Here is a 16,552-nt window from a genome sequence, read left to right as displayed (position 1 = left end):
TGACTGATTTCTTCTACGCTTGATTGCAGTTCTGCAGGTCCGTATGGCATGTGTTAATTATCTCAGTGTAACTGCAGCGGAGTCCCTTGGTCTTGTCCCGTTATACCGCCCAATGAGTCACGTGAGGATTTCCCAGGTGAATTTTAGACTATAGAGTTAATGGTCTCCATGGCCACAGACCCGGCAGCAGAACGAATCAGTTGGACGGGCCTTTGATTTCCATAGGGTGGCACGCTTTTTCACGGGACCTCCTATGTGTGCACGCACTTGCGCGTTCACAATTCGTTTATTGGATGTAGTAGTAAAGACTAAATAACATAGGCAGCTCGTGAGTTTCTACCGATCTGCGTGCCAGTTATGATTATTTTTACATGTGCATTTTCTTCGAACAGTTTAATTTAAACAATAACGTTTTCGTTTCTCAAAATCATTGTCACGTGTTTAATCATAGTAAAATGATCAAATCTAAAAGTTAAAATTAAACTATGCCCAGAGCACTAGCCTCTGTCATATGGACACATTGATACATTGTGATCCATTGGCGGCTAAATAAATGAGTGCATATAACTCAGAGATGCAGGAGGCTTCCATCATCAACTAAGTAAAATACATAGGCTTAAAACGGACAAATAAAACAGTCAAACATATCCCGAAGACAATTCCAGTTCTTTCACATTAATCTATGTACTCTGCCTGTCTGCCTCCCTTTCTATATGTCATGACTTGAGCTTTTGCTAGTGAAGTGCAACATTGTATCAAAATCATCACTTGTTATGGCCGGACGCTGTCGCTTGCGAACTTGCAACAATTAGCCTACTCCGGCCCTCAGATTTCCGTGCCAGTGAGCACTAGACAGAAAGCAATGACGTTTCCACAAGATAAATGGGATCATCAGATCATTATATTTTGCTCCTTCACACGGCTTGGTGATTATCGAGGCCGGGTGCGTTGGAAAGATTTTTCCCACACTCCAAATCGTAGGCTTCCCAAACACACTGGTGATTTGAAACAATCCACATCAATACACTTTTAAAGAAGATAATGATCCACTGTGGCTAAGTCATGCTCCCTGATAAAGTATTTTGAATTATTTTATTTAGACAAGAGTAATTCTATAATTTTGGCGAAACATCAATTTACAGTAAACTGTGCATCCGCCAACTTTCCTTTCCAATTCGCAAAAGGCTGAAACCAGAAATCTTTATATAATGACGAGATGCTTATGCCTCCGCCCTAACAATGGGAATCTTTGTTAGGTCTGCATATTATTCCAATAGAAACGCATTGGGCTTACACTGGACAGAATTTGTCGAGGGTGTGCCCTCTCGCTTCGCCTCTTCCTCTGCTGAAACTATATCACTGGCGAAAGCATCCGAGAGAGCAAAACGGCGCCCTCTATATGTAGCCCATGTATCTCATGCTGTCTGGCCAGAAATAGTATGACATGCCATACTATTTTGATCCAGACAGCATCAGATACATGGTCTATACTTACTGAGACAGAGGGGGCTGTTTCACTCGCTCGGATGCTTAAACTGAGATTGATCCGTCATTCTGTTGGTGCGCGTCTCGGTCAAATAAATTATACTTATTTCAATATTTTATTTGGACGGGCAATGAGGTACGGTAGAGCGTGGCAGGCCCCTAAGCCCCGCTCACAATCCGGTCTTGCATGGCCATACGGTGATAAAGAGTAAAGAGTATGTTTGCAAGGCATTGGACTATTTTCCAATGACAAATTAACAAATGTTGTCTATGTGTAGTATAGTCAATGTGTTCGAATGACAATAATAACAGTGCAAAATACACATACCCTATTAAATTTGTAGAGCTTGGTAATTTTATAGAAAATAAGTCTTTAAGCTAAAAGTCTTAATTAGCCTAATTGACTCAAACCCACGCCTATTCATATCAAAAATCTAATTTTATTGGTCACATATACATGGTTAGCAGTTGTTAATGCAAGTGTAGTGAAATGCTTATGCTTCTAGTTCCAACAGTGCAGTAATATCTAACAAATAATCTAACAATTCCCAAATTCCAAGAACACAGGATGAGATGTTACTATCCTTTGTGCAAGCACTTCCAGTGAGCCTGGTGAAATTTGGGCAGTGCATTGTCAGTAGTGTACCTTTGGTTCCTAGGATGTTTCGGCCTTTCACACTATACACCCTCCCCAAAGGTGGCCTGCGACAGAGTGATCAATCCTACGCCTGCTTCCCATTCCCAATTAGTCATAGGAGTTGCCTTGTTGTTGATAGCCAACATCCCATGGGTCTATGCATGGCAGGGGCGTCCTCCTCCCTGAGTCAAGCATTGTTGACCGCATACCTCCTGGCCCTCTCACTTCGGGGCCCAGCTGGGGTCTTTCCTCTTCATCCAGAGCCACTGACTGCTGCCTTCTGCCGCCTCCGATTCAGCTTTGATTGCCGAACGCTGGCTCTGGCCCTTAATTCCCAGGTCTCTAAGCAGTCTGGTTGTAGATGTTGCCACAAAACCTCTGCAGCCCACCTCCACTGGTCGGACTTCTGTGTTCCAGCCATGATGCCGTGCTTCGGCAGCTAGATCGGCATAGCGCAACAACTACCTAATACACACAAATCTAACAAGTAATCTAACAATTTCACAACAACTACCTAATACACACCAATCTAAAGGGGTGAATGAGAATATGTACATATAAGTATATGGATGAGCGATGGCCGAGCGGCATAGGCAAGGTGCAGTAGACGGTATAAAATACAATATATACATGTGATATGAGTAATGTAAGACATGTAAACATTATTAAAGGGGCATTATTTAAAGTGGCATTATTTAAAGTGGCATTATTTAAAGTGACTAGTGATCCATTTATTAAAGTGTCCGGTGATTGAGTTTCAATACAGTATATAGATGTGATATGAGTAATGTAAGATATGTAAACATTATTAAAGTGGCATTATTTAGAGTGGCATTGTTTAAGGTGACTAGTGTCCAGTGATTGGGTCTCAATGTAGGCAGCAGCCTTTCTGAGTTAGTGATTGCTGTTTAGCAGTCTGGTAGCCTTGAGATAGAAGATGTTTCTCAATCTATCTGTCCCAGCTTTGATGCACCTGTACTGACCTCGCCTTCTGGATGATAGCGGGGTGAACAGGCAGTGGCTCGGGTGGTTGTTGTCCTTGATGACCTTTATGGCCTTCCTGTGACATCGGGTGGTGTAGGTGTCCTGGAGGGCAGGTAGTTTGCCCCCGGTGATGCGTTGTGCAGACCTCTCTACCCTCTGGAGAGCCTTACGGTTGTGGGCGGAGCAGTTGCCGTACCAGGCAGTGATACAGCCCGACAGGATGCTCTCGATTGTGCATCTGTAGAAGTTTGTGACTGCTTTTGGTGACAAGCCGAATTCCTTCAGCCTCCTGAGGTTGAAGAGGCGCTGCTGCGCCTTCTTCACGACGCTGTCTGTGTGGGTGGACCAATTCAGTTTGTCCGTGATGTGTACGCCGAGGAACTTAAAACTTACTACCCTCTCCACTACTGTCCCGTCGATGTGGATAGGGGGGTGCTCCCTCTGCTGTTTCCTGAAGTCCACAATCAACTCCTTTGTTTTGTTGACGTTGAGTGTGAGGTTATTTTCCTGACACCACACTCCGAGGGCCCTCACCTCCTCCCTGTAGGCCGTCTCGTCGTTGTTGGTAATCAAGCCTACCACTGTCGTGTCGTCCGCAAACTTGATGATTGAGTTGGAGGCGTGCATGGCCATGCAGTAGTAGGTGAACAGGGAGTACAGGAGAGGGCTCAGAACGCACCCTTGTGGGGCCCCAGTGTTGAGGATCAGCGGGGTGGAGATGTTGTTACCTACCCTCACCACCTGGGGGCGGCCCGTCAGGAAGTCCAGTACCCAGTTGCACAGGGCGGGGTCGAGACCCAGGGTCTCGAGCTTGATGACGAGTTTGAAGGGTACTATGGTGTTAAATGCTGAGCTGTAGTCGACGAACAGCATTCTCACATAGGTATTCGTCTTGTCCAGATGGGTTAGGGCAGTGTGCAGTGTGGTTGCAATTGCGTCGTCTGTGGATCTATTTGGGCGGTAAGCAAATTGGAGTGGGTCTAGGGTGTCAGGTAGAGTGAAGGTGATATGGTCCTTGACTAGTCTCTCAAAGCACTTCATGATGACGGAAGTGAGTGCTACGGGGCGGTAGTCGTTTAGCTCAGTTACCTTAGCTTTCTTGGGAACAGGGACAATGGTGGCCCTCTTGAAGCATATGGGAACAGCAGACTGGGATAAGGATTGATTGAATATGTCCGTAAACACACCAGCCAGCTGGTCTGCATATGCTCTGAGGACGAGGCTGGGGATGCCGTCTGGGCCTGCAGCCTTGCGAGGGTTAATATGTTTAAATGTTTTACTCACGTCGGCTGCAGTGAAGGAGAAAAAAGTTATTTAGTCTGTCTGGGAGCAAGACATCCTGGTCCGCGACAGGGCTGGTTTTCTTTTTGTAATCTGTGATTGACTGTAGACCCTGCCACATACCTCTTGTGTCTGAGCCGTTGAATTGCGACTCTACTTTGTTTCTATACTGACACTTAGCTTGTTTGATTGCCTTGCTGAGGGAATAGCTACACTGTTTGTATTCGGTCATGTTTCCGGCCTGGTTAAAAGCAGTGGTTCGGGCTTTCAGTTTCACGCGAATGCTGCCATCAATCCACGGTTTCTGGTTTGGGAATGTTTTAATTGTTGCTATGGCTACGACATCTGGGTTCTTGCGTGTGAAAAAATATACACGTCAAATAACACTCTTTGACACGTTAAGTAAACTTTTAATTTGACACGTTAAATAACAGAGTTTAATTGCTAAATGTTGTTTTGGACCGTAACTTCTGGGGTAGCTAGCTAGCACCAATACAACCAGCCTGAAAACAATGAAATGGGGTATCACTCTACTCGGTGACACCTACAGAACACAACTGTGAAGAGTTTACGCAAATATTAGCGTTGTAGCTCTTATAGTGGGACTGTGACTGTGTGAAATAATCTCCCCAGTCAGCCTATTATCTGTATTGACATTCATATTGCACTGTACAGCTTTACCTAAGGATTGGATATTTTTTCCAAATGTCCTCCTCAGGGTTATCAGACTCCACAACATTTACGCAGTATTGTTTGTCTTTTTCTTTTTTTATATATATTTTTTTGAATTTACCCCTTTTTCTCCCAAATTTCGTGGTATCCAATTGTTAGTAGCTACTATCTTGTCTCATCGCTACAACTCCCGTACGGGCTCGGGAGAGACGAAGGTTGAAAGTCATGCGTCCTCCGATACACAACCCAACCAAGCCGCACTGCTTCTTAACACAGCGCGCATCCAACCCGAAAGCCAGCTGCACCAATGTGTCAGAGGAAACACTGTGGTTAGCGTGCACTGCGCCCGGCCCGCCACAGGAGTTACTGGTGCGCGATGAGACAAGGATATCCCTACCGGCCAAACCCCCCCTAACCCAGACGACGCTAGGCCAATTGTGCGTCGCCCCATGGAATTGTTACATAATTGTTTCCCCACTCTCTTTTTCCATAGGGGCATGGAATGTCCTTCTTTGGTCCCACAATGGGTCGCTACTCTTCTTTCCAGGCGCACTCAACTGATGATATTCGTCAGATTCAGAGCATGGAGACAGGGGTTCTGTTTCTCTCTAAGAGTAATCTCAAGTGCCAAACTCGTGGAGGCCTTGTCATGTTCGACTACCTGTGAGTTGATTTCAAATGATAATTCACATTATTGTGGTTCTTACTGATTTATTTATCTTTTTATTTAAGCTTTATTTAACTAGGCTAGTCAGTTAAGAACACATTTTTATTTACAATGATGGCCTACCAGAAGGCAAAAGGCCTCCTGCGGGACAGGGGCTGGGATAAAATAAAATAAATAAAAAATAGGACAAAACACACATCGCGACAAGAGACACAACACTTCATAAAGAGAGACCTAAGACAACAACATAGCATGGCAGCAACACATGAAAACACAGCATGGTAGCAACACATGGCAGCATCACAACATCAGGGCGGAAGGTAGCCTAGTGATTAGAGTGTTGGATTAGTAACCGAAAGGTTGCAAGATCAAATCCCAGAGCTGACAATGTAAAAATATGTTGTTCTGCCCCTGAACAAGGCAGTTAACCCACTGTTCCTAGGCCGTCAAAAATAATTTGTTCTTAACTGACTTGCCTAGTTAAATAAAGGTCAAAAAGTATATAGTAAAAAAAATTGGTAGCAGCACAAAACATGGTACACACATTATTGTGCACAGACAACAGCACAAAGGGCAAGGTAGAGACAACAATACATAACGCAAAGCCGCCACAACTGACAGTAAGGGTGTCCATGATTGAGTCTTTGAATGAAGAGATTATGCAAACCATACACCCATGTTAACTTAGGTTTAAAGGTGAGTGCTGAAAGAATGCTTGCAAAAATCAACATTTAGTTGAAACATGTTATAGTTTCAAATCAGTTTGGATGTGCATCTTGAATACTGTACAGTATAATGCTATTGTCTTAATGAATTCATGTGTGTATTTTAGAATGGAGGAGGGAGCTGACATGCATAGTCTGCTTATGACAGAAAACAACACAATGCTCATGGGTGGACTACAGAATTATGTGCTTGAATTTGACCTTAATACTGTGCAGCAGACACAAAAGGTATTGCATGACACCAGCATGTGAAAATATAGGCCTAACTCTAAAGATGCAATACATTTTTGGCCTATAGTCTCTCAAAAATAAGTGATTCAATAGGTAAATAATTGTACATATTGTGATCTTTCCTTCCTATGCCTAGTTTACGGTCGAGGCTCCAGGGGTAGCTATCATGCGGCAGTCCAATCGTTTATTATTCTGTGGGAACATATCTGGGAAGGCAAGGACAACAAGAGAGGCCCAAGGCCACTCATGTTTCTCAGTGTTTGGAAGATGTTACTAGTTATTTTTTTATTTTTTTTTTACATCTTTAACCATTAGTATATATCTCACCTTCTTGCCTTCCACACAAACAGGTGTCGCTTTGTGACCTGCGCACCTTCAAGCTAGAACATGAGTTTGATGCCTTCTCCGGTAGCCTGTCAGACTTTGATGTCCATGGCAACCTCTTGGCTGCGTGTGGGTTCTCCATTCGAGGAATGAACGAACTAGCGGAATGAACGAACTAGCGTGTGACTGCTTCCTCATGGTGTTTGACCTGCGCATGATGCGCGCTGTGACACCACTCCAGGTGCACATGGACCCCCTCTTCTTGCGCTTCATCCCTACGTACACGTCACGCCTGGTCATCATCTCACAGACAGGTATTGATCAAATGGAGAATGTGTTTGTTGTGCAGCCTGCTAGCTATATTTATCAGAGAATGCAGAAAATAAGACTTTCTTTTCCCTCCATCCCCAGGACAGTGTCAATTCTGTGAACCCACTGGGCTAGCCAACCTGGCTGATGTCTTCCATGTCAACACCGTTGGCCAGTTGCTCATGAGCTTCGACGTGTCCTCCAGCAAGCAGGCTTTGGTCTTTGGGGACTCTGGGGGAGGTGTGAACCTTTGGTCAGACGCCCCAGAGGTCTCCTACAACGGTTACTCACGGGAGACTGAATTTGCTCTGCCCTGTCTGGTGGACTCCTTTCCTCAGCTGGACTGGATCCATGACCTGTTGCCCTTGTCCCTCATCCCCATGCCCTTTACCAGCTCAGAGCCACTACTGTCAGACTGGGTCACCACACAGGCCACGCCCAGCCCTAGGTAAGTAACACATTGTTTTAAGACAAGTTGTGATCACCTTTTGGGGACTTTGATCTGCTAAAGTAGGCTATGTGGTGAATTCACTGCTTCTTGAGGTGGGGTAACACCAACCTCTCTTCAAAATGTCCCTTCACAAGGAGGGCTTTTGATAGATATCTTGTGCCCGAAGGATGACTAAGTTAAAACCTGTTGAGGCTACCCCTAGCCTCAACAGGGGCAGCATTTTCACTTTTGTATGAAAGGTGTGCCCAGAGTAAACGGCCTCCTACTCTTTCCCAGATGGGAATATATGCATAGTGTTATTACCGGTGGATAGAAAACACTCGGAAGTTTCTAAAACTGTTTGAATTATGTCTATCAGTATAACAGAACTCATATGGCAGACAAAAACCTGAGAAGAAATCCAAACAGGAAGTGAGAACTCAATTTAGAAAACAGTGCCATTGGATGTCCACCTTAGATATGGATGGGAATGCACTTCCTAGGGCTTCCACAAGATGTCACCGTCTTTGTTGGAGATAATCAAAGGTTAGTGATTAATTTTATCTATATTTATGCTTTTGTGACTGTGAAATATCGCTCTGTGTTTTTGAATTTGGTGGTCATCTAACATAAATATATGTTGTTTTCGCTGTAAAACATTTAAAAAATCGGACACGATGGGTAGATTAACAAGATGTTTATCTTTAATTCGCTGTATTGGACTTGTTAATGTGTGAAAGTTAAATATTTCTAAATAATATTTTTTTCAGCTGAGAAAGCCCCAACAGTAAGTATCCAAATATTTCTCACCTTTTTTCTCTGCAGACGAGCACCCCCAGTGGACCCAGAGATCCTGCATACGATGAAGACTGTCGGGTTCATTGGTTACACCCCCAATCCTCGCACCCGTCCCCGGAACCAGGTATGTCAATCATCCACAAATTCTGTGTCTCAGAAAGAGTTGGGTTCTGAATTATGCTTGGCTTGTATAAACATCCCTTCCTATTTGCTGTATTTCAGGTTCCTTACAAGAACAAGGTGGTGGAGCTGGACTTTGACAACTACAATTAGGGGGTTCCTGAGTCTCCTATTGGTCGAGATGAAGAACCACACCTCTACATGGTGTAATCCCATACATTGTTATCTACTTGTAAATGTGAAATGTGTGGTTCAACAGTATGGATTTGTGTTATGAGCACAATGTGGTTCATTGTGGTTTTGAGATTAGCTTGTTGTGTCAATGATGAGAGCTTACATCTTTGATTGTTTTGTGCCCATCAGGTGACCATTAAATACTCCAAACTTGGGCTGGAAGACTTTGACTTCAAACATTATAACAGGACCCTGTTTGCTGGCCTGGAACCTCACATTCCCAATGCTTACTGTAACTGCATGATCCAGGTGAGAATCGGAAATGTGTGGCGTTCATTTATATAGTGTAAATATACAGTTGATTTATCCATGTTTATTCGTATATTATTTCATTATTTGTTCCCATTTACAAATAACAGTGAGTATTTTCCCCCTGTGTGTCTGATTTGTTAGGTGTTGTATTTCCTGGAGCCAATCTGCTGCCTGGTCCAGAACCACCTGTGTCAGAAGGAGTTCTGTCTGGCGTGTGAGCTGGGCTTCCTCTTCCACATGCTAGACCTGTCACGAGGAGACCCCTGTCAGGTAGTCACCAATAGCCATGACACATCTCACTCTGTCCAATGGCCTATCTTTCTATCCCTACAAAATAACATACTCTTTGCATGATAGAGCACTGTAGTAGTGTGCTTATGTAACAGAGTTGTAATAAAGACAGTTTGATGGAGTTGTAATAGAGTGGTAATAGAGCACTGTAATAATGTGTATGTATGCACTGAACTGACTGACCACAATTAAACTGTCCTGCTGCCTACTCCCATTGCCATTCATTTATTGCAACCACTGTCCCCTCTCACAGGCCAGTAATTTCCTCAGAGCTTTCCGAACTATCCCGGAGGCGTCTGCCCTGGGTCTGATCCTGGCTGACTCTGATGAGCAGACGGGGAAGGCCAGGTTGGGCCGTCTCATCCAGAGCTGGAACCGCTTCATCCTCACCCAGCTCCACCAGGAGACCCAGGAGCAGGAGGGGCCACAGGCCTACCGAGGAGCCAGCAGCAGGTGACATTGATCATTTGCACACATTTTTACTGCACCTTTTAACTTTTGTTTTAACATTTTTATGCCCAAGCAATCAAAAAACGAACAGATATTCTTTAAACTTATTTGCGTTTATTACACGATCAATGATAGGAATTAAATTAGCTTGTGGATAACTAAATATTTGTTTAGTGTATACTAGAGCATCTGGTGTGTTTAGTGATGATTTGGCTTCATTATTTTTCTCTTAATTTTTGTGTTTTTTACCCTTTTTTCTCCCCAATTTCATGATATCCAATTGGTATATTACAGTCTTGTCACATCGCTGCAACTCCCGTACAGACTCGGGAGAGGCGAAGGTCGAGAGCCGTGGGTCCTCCGAAACACAACCAAGCCAAGCCGCACTGCTTCTTGACACAATGCCCGCTTAACTCGGAAGCCAGCCGCACCAATATGTCAGAGGAAACAACGTACACCTGGCAACTGTGTCAGCGTGCATTGCTCCCGGCCAAGCCACAGGAGTCGCTAATGCGGGATGGAACAAGAACATCCCTGCCGGCCAAACCCTCCCCTAACCCGGACGACGCTGGGCCAATTGTGCGCCGCTTCATGGGTCTCCCGGTCGCGGCTGGCTGCGACAGAGCCTGGACTTGAACCAGGATCTCTAGTGGCACAGCTAGCACTACGATGCAGTGCCTTAGATAACTGCACCACTCTGGAGGCCCGCTTTGTCTCCTTTTGATGCTTTATTTGTTACAGTGTTCTGGGCTCCTCAGGAGAGTCTGTGATTGGAAGGCAGTTTGGGTGTGAGGTTGAGAACAGCAGCCTGTGTCGCTGTGGAAAGGAGACAGTACCTACCGGCCAAACCCTCCTTAACCCTCCCTAAAAATATTCCACTTCATTTGGAACGGCAAGCCAGACAAAAATTAAAACAGGCCTATTTATATAATGAATACAGTGCATTTGGAAAGTATTCAGACCCCTTGACTTTTTCCACATTTTGGTATGTTACAGCCTTATTCTAAAATGTATTCAAAAAATAAATCCTCATCAATCTACACACAATAGCCCATAATGACAAAGTGAAAACAGGTTTTTAGAAAAACAGAAATACCATATTTACATAAGTATTCAGAACCTTTGCTATGAGACTCAACATTGAGCTCAGCTGCATCCTGTTTCCATTGATCGTCCTTGAGATGTTTCTACAACTTGATTAGAGTACAGCTTTGGTAAATTCAATGGATTGGACATGATTTGGAAAGGCACACACCTGTCTATATAAGGTCCCACAGTTGACAAAGCAACAACCAAGCCATGAGGTCGACGGAATTGCCCGTAGAGCACGAGACAGGATTGTGTCAAAGCACAGATCTGGTGAAGGGTATGAAAAAATTTCTGCCGCATTGAAGGTCCCCAAGAACACAGTGGTCTCCATCATTCTTAAATGGAACAAGTTTGGAACCACCAAGACTCTTCCTAAAGCTGGCTGTCCAGCCAAACTGGGAAATCGGGGGAGAATGGCCTTGGTCAAGGAGTTGACCAAGAACCTGGTGGTCACTCTGACAGAGCTGTGGAGATGAGAGAACCTTCCAGAAGGACAACCATCTATGCAGCACTCCACCAATCAGGCCTATATGGTAGAGTGGCCAGACGGAAGCCACTCCTCATTAAAAGGCACATGACAGCCTGCTTGAAGTTTGCCAAAAGGCATCTAAAGACTTTCAGACCATGAGAAACAAGATTCTCTGGTCTGATGAAATCAAGATTGAACTCTTTGGCCTGAATACCAAGTGTCACATCTGGAAGAAATCTGGCACCATCTCTACAGTGAAGCATGGTGTTGGCAGCATCATGCTGTGGGGATGTTTTTCAGAGGCAGTGACTGGGACACTAGTCAGGATCGAGGGAAAGATTAACGGAGAAAGGTACATAGAGATCCTTGATGAAAACTCTGGAAAGACCTGAAAATAGCTGTGCAGTGACACTCCCCATCCAACTTGACAGAGCTTGAGAGAATCTGCAGAGAAGAATCAATCAATCCAATTTATTTATAAAGCCCTTCTTACATCAGCTGATGTCACAAAGTGCTATACAGAAACCCAGCCTAAAACCCCCAAAATCAATCAATGCAGGTGTAGAAGCACGGTGGCTAGGAAAAACTCCCATAGAAAGGCAGGAAGAAACCTAGAGAGGAACCAGGCTATGAGGGGTGGCCAGTCCTCTTCTGGCTGTGCCGGGTGGAGGTTATAACAGAACATGGCCAAGATGTTCAATGTTCATAAATGACCAGCATGGCAATTAATAATAATCACAATGGTTGTCGAGGGTGCAACAAGTCAGCACCTCGGGAGTAAATGTCAGTTGGCTTTTCATAGCAGATCATTCAGAGTATTTCTACCACTCCTGCTGTCTCCAGAGAGTTGAAAACAGCAGGTCTGGGACAGGTAGCACGTCCGGTGAACAGGTCAGGGTTTCATAGCCGCATGCAGAACAGTTGAAACTGGAGCAGCAGCACGGCCAGGTGGACTGGGTACAGCAAGGAGTCATCAGGCCAGGTTGTCCTGAGGCATGGTCCTAGGGCTTAGATCCTCCGAGAGAGAGAGAGAGAGTGAGAGAGAGAGCGAGAGAGAGAGAGAGAGAGAGAGAGAGAGAGAGAGAGAGAGAGAGAGAGAAAGAAAAAGAGAGCGCATTAGAGGGAGCATACTTCAATTCCCACAGGACACCGGATAAGACAGACTGACCCTAGCCCCCCGACACATAAACTACTGCAGCATAAATACTTGAGGCTGAGACAGGAGGGGTCGGGAGACACTGTGGCCCTGTCCGACGATACCTCTGGACAGGGCCAACCAGGCAGGATATAACCCGAATGGGAGAAACTCCCCAAATACAGATGTGCCAAGCTTGTAGCGTCATAACCAAGGAGACTTGAGGCTGTAATCGCTGCCAAAAGGTGCTTCAACAAAGTACTGAGTTAAGGGTCTGAATACTTATGTAAGTGAGATATCAAACAATGATATACATTTGCAAAAATGTCTAAAAACCTGTTTTACTTCGTCATGATTGGGTATTGTGTGTAGATAGATGAGTAAAAAAACAATTTAATCCAACTTTACTTAAATCTGATGTCTCACCCCGTGTTCAAGAATAGTTTTTTTTCCTTCATTCATATTTGAAAATGAAATAATCTCCAAAATATCACTATTTTTAAAACAAGCTATAGAAAGCTGGTTGCAATATCAGTTTAATCTCAAATATACTAATTGATTAAAAAAAACAAAAAAAAATGGTATAATCAGGGGTGCCCGAGTGGCGCACAATTGGTCCAGCGTCGTCCAGGTTAGGGGAGGGTTTGGCCGGGGGGGCTTTATTTGGCTCAACGCGCTCTAGCGATTCCTTGTGGCAGGCCAGGCCCCTGCATGATGACTTCGGTCATCAGTTAACTTAAGTCTACCCCCTCCTTTTTCGAACATTCTGTTAAAAATCGTGCAACATTTCAGCGTCCTGCTACTCATGCCAGGAATATAGTATATGCATATGATTAGTATGTGTGGATAGAAAACACTCTGAAGTTTCTAAAACTGGTTAAATCACGGCTGTGACTATAACAGAGCGTGTGTTTCATCGAAAAGCGCAAGAAAAGCTGGTCACTGAAAACTGAAAAAAATATCCATGCGCCACTTGCATGTATTGTTTAAGGGACACCAAATTAAATAGGGCCGAGGTTGCAATTCCTACAGCTTCCACACGATGTCGCCAAAAACGTCATTTTCATTGACAAAAATCATTTGTGTCATGACAAATAGATCCTTCATTCCGTCCAGCATACAGCAATCGATTTTGGAGGAGAGAAAAAGGGACATTGTTTTCTTGAGTAGCTGCTATTGAATACAGATCGCCCAGTGATCAATTTGATCGCTTATTAACGTTTACAAATACCTAAAGTTGGGTTACAAAAGTAGGTTGAAGTGTTTTGTCAAAGAATATAGGCAACTTATATAATTTTAAAAAATGACGTTGCGTGTTGGAAGAGAGCTTTTTTTCTGAACCAGACAGGCTATACAAATGGATATTTTGGGCATACATGGACGGATTTAACCGGGAAAAAGACCCAATTGTGATGTTTATGGAACATATAGGAGTGCCAACAAAGAATATCATCAAAGGTAATGAATGTTTTATATTTTATTTCTGTGTTTTTGTGTAGCGCCGGCTACGCTAATTATTTTGTTTACGTCCCCTTCAGGTATATTGGGGTGTTGCATGCTATCAGATAATAGCTTCTCATGCTTTTGCCGAAAAGCATTTTAAAAATCTGACTTGTTGGCTAGATTCACAACGAGTGTAGCTTTAATTCAATACCCTGCATGTGTGTTTTAATGAACGTTTGAGTTTTAACGAGTACATTTAGCATTTAGCGTAGCGCATTTTCATTTCCAGGTGCCTAGTTGAGACATCTGCGTCTCAAGTAGGATCAACAGGTTAAACGGTGTTTCCTCCGACACATTGTTGTGGCTGGCTTCCGGGTTAAGTGTGTGGGTGTTAAGAAGCGCGGCTTGGCGGGTCATGTTTCGGAGGACGCATGACTCGACCTTCGCCTCTCCCAAGCCCTTTGGGTAGTTGCACTGATGAGACAAGATTGTAATTGGATCGCAATTGGATATCACAAAATTGTGGAGAAAAAGCGGGTACTAATTACACACACAAAAAAAAAATATTAATCTTTGTAAATTATATCCTAAATAGGACTTGTGGAGTTATGTCACACATGCAGTTAACAAAAATATATGGAAATGTCTGCGCTATGCAAAATTACAAACAACTGATCGTAGCATTACTGCAAAAATGGTGGAGGTAAGTGAAAAGGGGAGAAGGTAAGGAACTTGACAGTTGGCCCTGCATTTAAGACCAAAATTGGCTAAAGAAAATTTCATTTAAGGACCAAAAAATGAACAGCTGCGCCATACAAGTTGCAAAATAGTTGGGAGGAGATTTTTTACGTACCGATTCCATGGCACATGGTTCATGAACTGATACACAAATTGACGCCGGATTCAAAACTCCAAGTTTTTATTTAAATTATTATACAAAATTCTTGCAACCAATAGATAGATATACAGTGGGGCAAAAAAGTATTTAGTCAGCTGTGCAAGTTCTGTGCAAGTTCTCCCACTTAAAAAGATTATGACAGACAAAATGAGGGGGAAAAATCCGGAAAATCACATTGTAGGATTTTTAATGAATTAATTTGCAAATGATGGTGGAAAATAAGTATTTGGTCAATAACAAAAGTTTATCTCAATACTTTGTTATATACCCTTTGTTGGCAATGACAGAGGTCAAACGTTTTTTGTAAGTTTTCACAAGGTTTTCACACACTGTTGCTGGTATTTTGGCCCATTCCTCCATGCAGATCTCCTCTAGAGCAGTGATGTTTTGGGGCTGTTGCTGGGCAACACGGACTTTCAACTCCCTCCAAAGATTTTCTATGGGGTTGAGATCTGGAGACTGGCTAGGCCACTCCAGGACCTTGAAATGCTTCTTCCTTCGTTGCCCGGGCGGTGTGTTTGGGATCATTGTCGTGCTGAAAGACCCAGCCACGTTTCATCTTCAATGCCCTTGCTGATGGAAGGAGGTTTTCACTCAAAATCTCACGGATACATGGCCCCATTCATTCTTTCTTTTACACGGATCAGTCGTCCTGGTCCCTTTGCAGAAAAACAGCCCCAAAGCATGATGTTTCCACCCCCATGCTTCACAGTAAGTATGATGTTCTTTGGATGCAACTCAGCATTCTTTGTCCTCCAAACACGACGAGTTTCTGTCTGTCTTCCCCAGTTAAGAACCCCATCGAGGCCAGTGTGCTGCTGACAGAGGCATCGCTGGCGCGGAAGCAGAGGAAGAGCCACGTTACGTTCATCCCCCCCATGGTCAGTGAGATGCCCCGGGCCGGGGACCTCGTGGGACTGGACGCTGAGTTTGTCACCCTCAACCAGGTCAGTCTGGCAGGTGTGATTGCTAGATTTAGAGTATACAGTGTATTCGGAAAGTATTCAGGCCGCTTGACTTTTTCCACATTTAGTTATGTTACAGCCTTATTCTAAAACATATTAAATCGTTTTTTTTAGGGATGCACGATATATTGGTGAGCATATCGGAATCGGATGATATTAGCTAAAAATGCCAACATCAAAGCTGACGTGCATACCTATATAATGTAAGAAGATGACATAACGACGCCATGAAAAATACAGCGCTACACAGAAGAAAAGCAGAAAAATACTAAGCGCACACTTCCAACAACTAAACAAGTTCAAGTCAAGCAGTCATTTGAAACAGTAAGAAAATGTCAGCGTGACAACTCAAAGGTGAAATCCATTAACTCCAAGATAATGGAATTTATTACCCTTGACAATCAACCATCTTCTGTCGTGGATGATGTTGGCTTTCGCCGACTGGTCGAGCCCCGGTACACACTTTTTTTCAGATGTTGCCCTACCGGAGTTACAGTATTGTTGAAACGTACATCTATGAGCTACGTGTTATGGGTGTCACTGCTATTAGCTTCACGACTGACATTTGGACCAGCGATGTCAGCCCCATGAGCATGCTGAGTCTGACAGCACAGTGGGTCGTTGAGAATTTCGTACTGAGGAAAGCCGTATTGCATGCTCATG

The 16,552-nt window shown here is 43.9% G+C and overlaps 1 protein-coding gene across 1 annotated transcript in view; it reads left to right on the top strand.

Moving 5' to 3' along the window:
* Nucleotides 1-5,561: 5,561 nt before the first annotated feature.
* Nucleotides 5,562-16,552, top strand: part of LOC139417589 (PAN2-PAN3 deadenylation complex catalytic subunit PAN2-like) — a 46,323-nt gene continuing 35,332 nt past the window's right edge. The window contains 14 exon segments of the mRNA XM_071166811.1: nucleotides 5,562-5,722; nucleotides 6,559-6,679; nucleotides 6,819-6,896; nucleotides 7,033-7,170; nucleotides 7,173-7,320; nucleotides 7,418-7,763; nucleotides 8,571-8,667; nucleotides 8,766-8,869; nucleotides 8,996-9,146; nucleotides 9,291-9,419; nucleotides 9,694-9,893; nucleotides 10,632-10,722; nucleotides 11,285-11,363; nucleotides 15,714-15,871. Of these exon segments, the coding sequence (XP_071022912.1) occupies nucleotides 5,562-5,722; nucleotides 6,559-6,679; nucleotides 6,819-6,896; nucleotides 7,033-7,170; nucleotides 7,173-7,320; nucleotides 7,418-7,763; nucleotides 8,571-8,667; nucleotides 8,766-8,869; nucleotides 8,996-9,146; nucleotides 9,291-9,419; nucleotides 9,694-9,893; nucleotides 10,632-10,722; nucleotides 11,285-11,363; nucleotides 15,714-15,871 (2,001 nt within the window).

Source organism: Oncorhynchus clarkii, chromosome 9 (genome assembly GCF_045791955.1).
Source record: "Oncorhynchus clarkii lewisi isolate Uvic-CL-2024 chromosome 9, UVic_Ocla_1.0, whole genome shotgun sequence".
In the NCBI taxonomy this organism is placed as follows: domain Eukaryota; kingdom Metazoa; phylum Chordata; class Actinopteri; order Salmoniformes; family Salmonidae; genus Oncorhynchus; species Oncorhynchus clarkii.
The sequence above is the reverse complement of the archived record's forward strand: the minus strand, read 5'-3'. Positions and strand labels throughout refer to the sequence as shown.